A 9,152-nucleotide genomic window follows, 5' to 3' on the forward strand; every position below is an offset into this window, starting at 1 on the left:
AAAAGTGAAATCATAATCAACCACCCCTTTAAAGATCATGAGGGCATTTTTACACAAAAAAAATACAAATAATTATATGCACCGATAAATATTTTATAAAAAAAACACTGATTTCACCAAGGATACATGCAATTTTGCCTTAAGGTACAATTACATTTGTCATTGTTTTTTTTTATGATTTGTACTTTATTGATTTTCTTATTTGCAGACAAATGTGGTATAAACAATCCACAAAAATATACATATAACAAAACAGGCAATAAATGGTAACAATATAAAAAATAAGTAAATACGACAGTATAAAGTGAAAAGAGAGAAAGATAGGCAGGGGTATTGCCAGCACCACAAGTTTCCACTGTAAGCTAAATCATATTCACCATGACCATTGAACATTTGTCATTGTTTAATTTAATAGGATTTCACACAACCTGGAATTTCGCTTGAGTGGGAAAGATTTTGTAACCGGTTCAAGTTGGACATGCAGATTTGCAGCACTGACCAATAGAAAGCTTCTTGGTTTGAAAGTGACTTCTCTGTGCTTCATACATCACTGCACTATTTCAAGAAATTTTGCCAAAATACAACACTTAGAATTTTAGCCAAAATTTGTTGTTGTTGTTGTTGTTGTTGTTGCATTTGAATTTGGCTTTGGTGAATTTTGCAATGCAAATGAGAAGATTGTTGCTTCATAAAAAAAATGTTTTCCATATTTTCTTTTTGGCATCAAATTAAATCTTGTGTTTTATCTCAAAGTTGGTTGATTTGGGTCAAGGATTATCAGTCTGGAAACATGAACAGGATATTCAATATTTGTTAAAATGGAAGAAGGAGAGCAAAAAGAAAGCATTATAACATGTCTTGCTCAACGATGCACACGTGCACAACAGCAACTGACAGAGTAGACCCTTATCAGAGTTCAAAGTAAAGGAAATAATCTGTGGTTTGTCAGCATAAAGCCATTAAGCTGTGACAGAGTCAGGGCTATCTATATCCATGTGAAGAAAAACATACAGTAGTTGGAGTTAGTCTTACCTTAAGTACAGACTGTGGGACGTCTTCAAGTTCCTCTAAGAGCAACAAGAACTCCAGTTCCCTCTTCACAGACCCGCTCACCTACACAGAAGATAACCATACTCTGCATTAGGAAAAGGAAGTACTGATAATGGCGATAAGTGCATCCTGCTTGAAGCATCAATGGGAAATCATATGCAGCAGAAAACACACACCTTTATTTTAGTCCGTTTCTCCAGGACTTGAAGCCAATACCAAGCCAATCTGTGAGGGCTGCCCACTGTTTCCCACCTGTGTATAAACATAAAAATAACAGACGTGTCTCTTAAAATCTCTTATAGCTTCTTGAACTCTCTTGATAATGAAATGTTGAGTACAACATCATATACATTTACCGATGCAACCTCAGTTTCCGCCAAAATACCATAGATACTACTGTTGGCAACGTCCACAGAAATTTGTTTATGTGGTTTATTATGACTTGAACAAGCATTCCTGTTCATGTCTGTCAGGGATTCACCCACCTGAGCGGATATGGGTAAGTAACGATGGCCTGAACGATGTCCTGCGGGCTTTGGGGATCGTCTCCGCGCTCATCGCCGAGCTGACGCACGCAGGCTGCCGCGAGCTCCCATTCTCCGCGCTGCAAACACCGCGTGAAGAAGCCGAAGAGCTCCCGCCTGGAGGTCTCTTCTTCACGGCCAAACGGATGCATGATAGACAGTCTGTTGAGGTCCACGGAAAGACTTCTGGCCTCGGGTGTGTTATGAAGTGTTCCACATCTAAGATGGATGAAAAATGAAAGAAAAAAATCATGGTTTTGTAACCATCTCCTAAGTGAGATAAAATCAAAAGCAAAATATATGCGCACTTTTTTGATACATTTATTCCGTTTGTTGCTCCACAGTTATTTAAACATGTATACATGTAAACGATAACATATAATAAATAAAAATAATTCCAAAATCAACAAAAGTGATTCATGTGAGAAGAGCAGAAGAGGTTTGTAAGATTAAAACCTATTCTAAAGTTACAGAAGACATGTCAGCATTTAGGCTCTTAACGACTTCCATAACGTGTTTACATTGCGATTAAACACTCTTTTATGCATCAGCTCTTGAAAGTGAAATACCGACAACAAAACAACAGGCACTGCCCCAATATAGTTTAGGAAAGGGGGAGGGAATCGACTACATTATCAAAAATCTGTACATGGCTTTACGCTAGTGTACAAAAAGAAGTTATTAATTAAATTAGCACTTACGATTTGGGTTTGTCTTTTTTATCTCACACTAGAGATCAGCGCGTTCAAACGCGCTTCCCATCAGCTGTGTGTGGCCATGAGCCGCGTCATGTGACTCAATCAGCTGATCCAGGAGCTGTCGGTTCAAGGGTCAAAACAATAGAAATGAAATAGGAGGTAGAATGGCAATTGCTATGAACTTGTGTGGACTGTACTTCTAATTAAAATAATAATTCTCCGTTTTGGTGACATTACAATTCAACTGCTAGTTTATTAGTGTCATTGTTCAGATGTAACTCTTCCTTTCCTGTCTATTGCTGATGTGGTCAGCTGATACTTTTCTAAGCGCTGGAAGGATGGGCCAATCACAGTCGTTTGCGATAAGGAATTTTACAAGCCATTTTATAGATATTCCTGTAGATGATTTCCACTTAAATTTCAGGTACAGAGAGATTCTAATTATTACACTTTATATTCTGTACAAACGATTTGACTAAGATACTCAAAGGAGGATTCACTTTTCTGAACCGCTATAGCGCCCTCTGCCGGAAGAGAAATTAGGATACCTTTGTTGTAATATTTTCCTCCTCCCAGTGGTCCAAATGAAAAGTCATCTCTCACTTTGTTTATTTTCTGGTTGATAGTGGTTGTGAAATTCTTCGTATTTGGCAAGAAAATGATCAAATTACTTTAATTTGTATTAAGAAAGCAATGAGAAATTGTACTAACATACTGAATTAAACATGCTTGTGTATATAAGACAACCTTGAGACTGACACAGGGAAATTTGATCAGTAATTTGGAGCTTATAAGCCCTGGAAACTCTCTCTGGGTGGTAAAAACAAAACAAAGTGCTGGACTGGTTAGATGGGAACGTGAAACAATACACCTGACGGGACTTGGGAGTTAATTATGTCTCTTGAGTGTGTTGTCCATGTTTGTGATTCACATTATATAAGCTTATTCCCAAGTGAATTCGTGTTTGTCTTGGTATAATTTACTCCTTTAAAGGGTTAGTTCACCCAAAAATGAAAATTCTGTCATTTATTACTCACCCTCATGCCGTTCCACACCCATAACACCTTCATTAATCTTCGGAACACAAATTAAGATATTTTTGTTGAAATCCTTATGGCTCAGTGAGGCCTGCATAGCCAGCAATGACATTTCCTCTCTCAAGATCCATTAATGTACTAAAAACATATTTAAATCGGTTCATGTGAGTTCAGTGGTTCAATATTAATATTATAATAAAAAATGTAAAAAATAACTACTTATTTAGTGATGGCCAATTTCAAAACAATGCTTGAAGCATCGGAGCATAAATGAATCAGTGTATCGAATCTGCTGTTCGGAGCGCCAAAGTCACGTGATTTCAGCCGTTGGCAGTTTGACACGCGATCTGAATCATGATTCGATACGCTGATTCATAACGCTCCGATGCTTCTTGAAGCAGTGTTTTGAAATCGGCCATCACTATATAAGTCGTTATTTTGTTTTTTTGGCGCACCAAAAATATTCTCGTCGCTTTATAATATTAATATTGAACCACTGTACTCACATGAACCGATTTAAATATGTTTTTAGTACCTTTATGGATCTTGAGAGAGGAAGTGTCATTCCTTATGCAGGCCTCACTGAGCCATCGGATTTCACCTAAAATATCTTAATTTGTGTTCCGAAGATTAACGAAGGTCTTACGGGTGCGGAACGGCATGAGGGTAAGTAATAAATGACAGAATGTTCATTTTTGGGTGAACTAACCCTTTAATGTGTGAGCTTAAGCATTGTAATTATTCAAATGCAGAATTCAAATAAAACTTAAGCTACATAGTCTGTCTGTTCATTTGTAGGCGATTTAGAGACTTGGAATCAGATTATTTTGGCCCATGGCGACTTGTTCTCAGAACAGTAGACTTTATTCATTCAATTATTTTATTTTCATTCATTTATTTCCTGAAGTCACTACTGTATTTTTGTCACCATCACTCCCTGCCTCTGATGGTTTCTATGGAAACGCGGTGGCGCGAGGCGGGGTTCTCAGATTCAACTCGGGTCTCGCGCTCTGCCATGATCAATTCCGTGCATGACAGCTATTGTCCTCGCGCTTGAAACGCAACACCTGCACGACTAAACTAAAGCCACTGCGACAGAAGAAAGCATGACAGATAAGGAGAACATCCGAAACGTAAGTATGACGACGGTTATTTTATACGTTTATCAGCCACTGAGATTATAGATTTTGTTGGAACAGTGACGTAGCCTACGCACTGGGCTTATATATTTGACTCTACACTGATTAATATGAATATAAATGACTTACATTGATAGGCTAAAATGATGCGACTCGGTCATCTGCATAAATAAACTGTACACTGAGAAAAGGTTGAAGAATGGTCTGAGGACCCTTTCTTTTCCTTCTTGTCTCGCAGCTCTGGGTTTAAGAAATCGTGATGATTTTAAAACAGTAGGCTATACATTAATAAATACTTATTTGAATTTTGCCTGGCCTGTATATAGCATGAGATGTTTGAATGAAAGTAAATCACTATTCCTGCAGGAGGAGGACTATGTTGGGGAGATCAAAGGGGGTCTACGGCCGACCATGAGGCTGATAGTGATGGGTATTGTTCACAAGCAGCCCAAAAGGTTCGTATCAGACACACCTGTCTGTGTTTCGCGTTCATTTGTCTGCTGTCACATCGCGCATCCTAAATGACTCGCTTCATTGAGAACGAGACGCGCCTTCGGTGCGGCGAAACAATGAGCCAGTTGTGTCGGGGATTCAACCGTTTTTACGTCTCCAGTTCACACAGAACCAGCAGAAAACATGGGTGCCAACCGAGAACACACAGTGTTTTGTAGTGCATTGTAGTGAGTTATGTTGCATTTTATGTCATAGTATAGTAAGAAATCTGGCAGAAATGAAAATATTCTCCACAGATTAAGGTAATTTATATTTTTTACTTCTAAAAAGCATACTTATATGTAAGGTTAAATGCATTACAATATTGTGTTACTCCCTTAAAAAGTAACTATTGCATTACGTAGTTACTTTATAATAAAAGTAATGCCTTATGTTACTTGTGCATTACTTTTTCCTCACTTGGGCTGGGCTTGTCTGTTTTTTGTTTTTAATAACAAAAAAAAAAAAAATTGGGGGGCAAACGTAAAAACCCTGTCACACCAAAATCCAGCATTAGTGTCAGTTCTGGCAGGTCACGTCAAACTCGCATCAGCTGACTCCCAGGTGACTCACGTCTACCTGTAGGAATACGACGCCATCACAGCATCCATATATAAGTAGGCCTATTATCAGCAGCTATCGCATTTCTCAGGAGCTAATTACCCTCCTCCATCCCCAGCTCCTCCTCTCTTCAGTCAGGATTGGCCTTATGATTCCCCTGAATCAAACTATTTCTTGAAATATGCGTACATGTTAAATTATCAACATTAATTATATCTGTATATGTTGGTTCTGTTCTGTTACCCTAGGGGGATTATTGCTGCTCTCCCTGCTTTTATCCATGCTAGGCTACATGGATGCGCTGGGAGTTTTTGCCCAGAACAGAACCATACCGCCAATACAAACTCTATGCGATTATCAATCATATTTGATGATAGTGGCCCTAACAGAAGTTGAAATAAAATGGCTCAGGCTGAAGAAAAAGCAAATTCACGCCTGTACAGTGTCAAATAAACCTTTCAGCTGTGCGGCCATTCTGGATAATGGAAGAATAGGACACAGGAGAAAAACTTTAATATTTCATCAATAAAAACAAAAAGACTAAAGTCATTTTTGCTTATGGTTTAACTGAATCATCGAAGGTCAGCACCAAGTACATTAAATGCATAAAAATATTTGTTTAACTTTATTGGTGGTTTGCATAGTATTCTGATTTTGCATTTGACTGATTTTATTAATTTTGAGGAATACTGAATCTTTTTTGTGCAAGTGAGATTAGTAAATGCATGCTCACATTTAGTCTAGAACTACGATAACCGTCATGTTTACACACAATGACTCTACACTTATGATTTTTCTCCACATTGGGATAATAGCTGTCAGTCAATAAATGGAAAAACAAAGTAACTTGCATTACTTATTTGAAAAAGTAACTCAGATATTTTGTTGTAAATTTTAAAAGTAATGTGTTACTTTACTAGTTACTTGAAAAAGTAATCTGATTATATAACTCAAGTTAATTGTAATGCGTTATATGCATTTAAAATATGTATATGGTAAGGAACCTTGCAATTAACAGGTTTTTACTGTACCATTTTTTTTATTATTATTTTTAATTAAAATTACTAACTTTTACAGTACAGTGCAAATACATGTGGTTTTTCCAGCTGTTGTTGTCCACTTCTGTTTTGCCAGCGTGGGAAAAGATCAAATCTCATGAAGGCTTAGCCAGCCAGATCTAGGGAAAAAAAAAAAAAAAACAGATTGGATAATTCTGGCCATATTTGGCAAGGGTTATCCAGAGACTAGGTTCATAATGCGATTTTATATAGAGCGTCACAGATCAAAAGGGCAGGACGCAAATTCCATGCAGTTGACTCAGTCTGTTAAAATGATGTTTGTTCTTAAAGAGCAGATGTTAAAAATTCCTAAATCTTTTTTTCTGTCTGACACTTTAGTATGGTAGTGTTAGTGTCATGCCAGTCTAAAGGAGAGGGGGATGAGGAAATCGAAGGTGATGTGGGTCTGGAGTTGAAGGTGAACTTTCCAGAAAAGGCTGTGGTTCGTAACGCTCGTCTGTCAGGACAGTGGGGCGCTTCAGAGACTGCCCTGTCTTTCTTCCCCTTTGCTCCAGGAGAGCCTTTTAAGGTAGAGAGTGTGTGTTTGGAGCATGTGATCACATCTGATAAAGCTAAAATCTTTGGTAATGTCACACCTTATTGTCACAATAATGTTGTTTCTTTCTTTATCTCTCTCAGATGGAGATTGTGTGCGAGCACCAGCAGTTCCGTATTCTGGTGGATGGGCAGCCGTTGTGTGGTTTTGCTCACAGATTGACTCATCTAGCATCTCTCACTGCTCTTAGAGTTCATGGAGACCTACAGCTCACCAAAGTGGCTTGAGAAAGAGAGGAATTGACTATTCATTGGTTTTAGAATCCTGAGCGTACTGTACACTAATTGCCTGCTTTTTTTACAGTTTCTCCAGTGATTTTTATTTGCAGTGGCAAATGAGCCTGTTCATTTTAAAATGATTTTGTGTGTGTTTGGACACATTTGTAGAAGAAAATCTCTGAAGGAGCTCTGTTACCCGACCAGCAACCAGCTTTAACCTACAAAACAGTGGAGTTCCAATCAAGGTCCAAATTCAATTTAAGAACGATTCGCCATTAACTAGCTCAGATAGACAGAAGATAGTTTTTAAAATACATAATGTACTACCTAACTTTTTTGTTTGCTTTGTGTTTAGATATGATTAGTTTATTTGGCTCTTTGATACAGAAGCAAAAGTGCCTTCATTTGTTCCATTAGATGCACTTATACAGTAGAGGTCTTTAGGTGTGCTGTAGCAGTAATTGTTGATGTTCAAATTCATTTGTATTTACATTTACACATTTGGCAGATGCTTTTATCCAAAGCGACTTGCATTGCATTCAAATTATACATTTGATCAGTTCATGCCTTCCCTGGGAATGGAACACAGGATGTTAGCATTGCCAACGGCATGCCCGACTGTTTGGGCTACAGGAATGTATCAACAACAACATGTTTTTGTTTGCCTGTCTGAAAAATTGGTTAAAGCATTTCAACAGAATAACTCGGAATCATAAGAGAATAATTTTTTGTTAATCTTTTGTTCATGTGAATGTACCGCATAACAGTTTAGATGGCATTGGGAACCTAAGCATTCATAACTGACACCCGAATGTTCACTTTAAAATGAAGTGTGCTGCAATTGAATTGATTTGAGGAAAGAGGACTCAAAGTCCATCTGAAGTCTGTACTTGGTGCTATCAATCTACTCACTTAATGCTGCAAATGAGGCATTTATTAATGATTAGGTTCAGGTTTACTTGAATATCTGTTAACATATAATAATTGCAATACGTACTGTAAACAGTAAACGTTTCTTAAAGAACTTTTAAGAAGATCTGATTATTGGAGTTATTTTGTGTGTGTGTGTGTGTGTATGGTTTATGAGGACACAAATGTGCATAATGACATGGGTATTACAATGTAAACATGGTTTAAAAAACATACTAAACTCTTTTTTTTTTTTTTTTTCCCTTTCAAAAAATGCCAAAAGCTTTCTGTGATGAGTAGGTTTAGGGGTAGGGTTAGTGTAGTAAAGGCCAATTCACACTGCACAACACATCTGTTGGCATCTGTTGGAGTTGGTCGGAGTTTGTTTTCACCTGACTGACTATAGTCAATCAGTGTTTGTTGGGGCAGTGTGAACATGGCAGTTATTTTTCATAAAAATCTAAATCCACCTGCCAACTTGTTTGTTGGCGTTTGTCTGTGCGGTGTGAATTGGCCTTTAGGGGATAGAATATAGTTTGTACAGTATAAAAAAAACATTGTGGGGATATTTTTGGTCCCCATGAGGAAAACAGCTTATACTGTAAATCAAGTGATGTTTTTTAAAAATGTAAAAATGCAGAAAGTTTTCTGTGATGGGTAGGATTCGGTTTAGGGGATAGAATAAGCAGTTTGTACTGTATAAAAATCATTATGTCTATGGAATGTCCCCATAAAACACAAAAACCCTATATGTGTTTTTGGGCATTTGAGAGAGAGAAACATACACATAGGCATAGTGTGTGTTTTTAAACCATAGCAACAAACCAACAGACTTGTGCAAGACATGAAGTCAATTCTGTTAATTAACAACTTGGTAGACAAACAGAAGGCAGGTAAAAACATGTTAACG

The 9,152-nt window shown here is 37.5% G+C and overlaps 2 protein-coding genes across 8 annotated transcripts in view; one reads left to right on the plus strand and one right to left on the minus strand.

Moving 5' to 3' along the window:
- zfyve26 (zinc finger, FYVE domain containing 26) overlaps window positions 1-2,422 on the minus strand; it is a 30,875-nt gene extending 28,453 nt beyond the window's left edge. For all 6 annotated transcript variants that reach the window (XM_048205360.1, XM_048205357.1, XM_048205359.1 and 3 more), the window contains exons 1-4: window positions 2,276-2,422; window positions 1,536-1,793; window positions 1,227-1,302; window positions 1,033-1,113 (exon numbers count right to left, since the gene is read on the minus strand). In XM_048205360.1, coding sequence (XP_048061317.1) covers window positions 1,033-1,113; window positions 1,227-1,302; window positions 1,536-1,726 — 348 coding nt within the window. In that variant the 5' untranslated portion in view covers window positions 1,727-1,793; window positions 2,276-2,422. The remainder of the gene's footprint in view (window positions 1-1,032; window positions 1,114-1,226; window positions 1,303-1,535; window positions 1,794-2,275) is intronic.
- A 1,837-nt stretch (window positions 2,423-4,259) lies between these two features.
- si:ch211-10a23.2 (Galectin-related protein A-like) lies at window positions 4,260-8,369 on the plus strand. 2 transcript variants are annotated; one of them, XM_048205367.1, is made up of 5 exons: window positions 4,260-4,442; window positions 4,687-4,721; window positions 4,815-4,903; window positions 6,899-7,088; window positions 7,199-8,369. In XM_048205367.1, exons 3-5 carry the CDS (start codon window positions 4,860-4,862, stop codon window positions 7,340-7,342), a joined length of 378 nt encoding a protein of 125 aa, XP_048061324.1. In that variant the 5' UTR covers window positions 4,260-4,442; window positions 4,687-4,721; window positions 4,815-4,859; the 3' UTR covers window positions 7,343-8,369. The 2 variants fall into 2 exon arrangements, with proteins under 2 accessions (XP_048061324.1, XP_048061322.1); XM_048205365.1 differs by lacking the exon at window positions 4,687-4,721 and having other exon boundaries at window positions 4,261-4,442.
- The last annotated feature ends 783 nt before the right edge of the window (window positions 8,370-9,152 follow it).

This window comes from Megalobrama amblycephala, linkage group LG10, assembly GCF_018812025.1.
Source record: "Megalobrama amblycephala isolate DHTTF-2021 linkage group LG10, ASM1881202v1, whole genome shotgun sequence".
Classification (NCBI taxonomy): domain Eukaryota; kingdom Metazoa; phylum Chordata; class Actinopteri; order Cypriniformes; family Xenocyprididae; genus Megalobrama; species Megalobrama amblycephala.

Coding starts and splice junctions, on each gene's coding strand:
- si:ch211-10a23.2 (XM_048205365.1), top strand. CDS start 4,416: ATGACAGATAAGGAGAACATCCGAAAC. Junction 4,443..4,814: donor ATAAGGAGAACATCCGAAAC/GTAAGTATGACG, acceptor CTATTCCTGCAG/GAGGAGGACTATGTTGGGGA. Junction 7,089..7,198: donor CTCCAGGAGAGCCTTTTAAG/GTAGAGAGTGTG, acceptor TATCTCTCTCAG/ATGGAGATTGTGTGCGAGCA.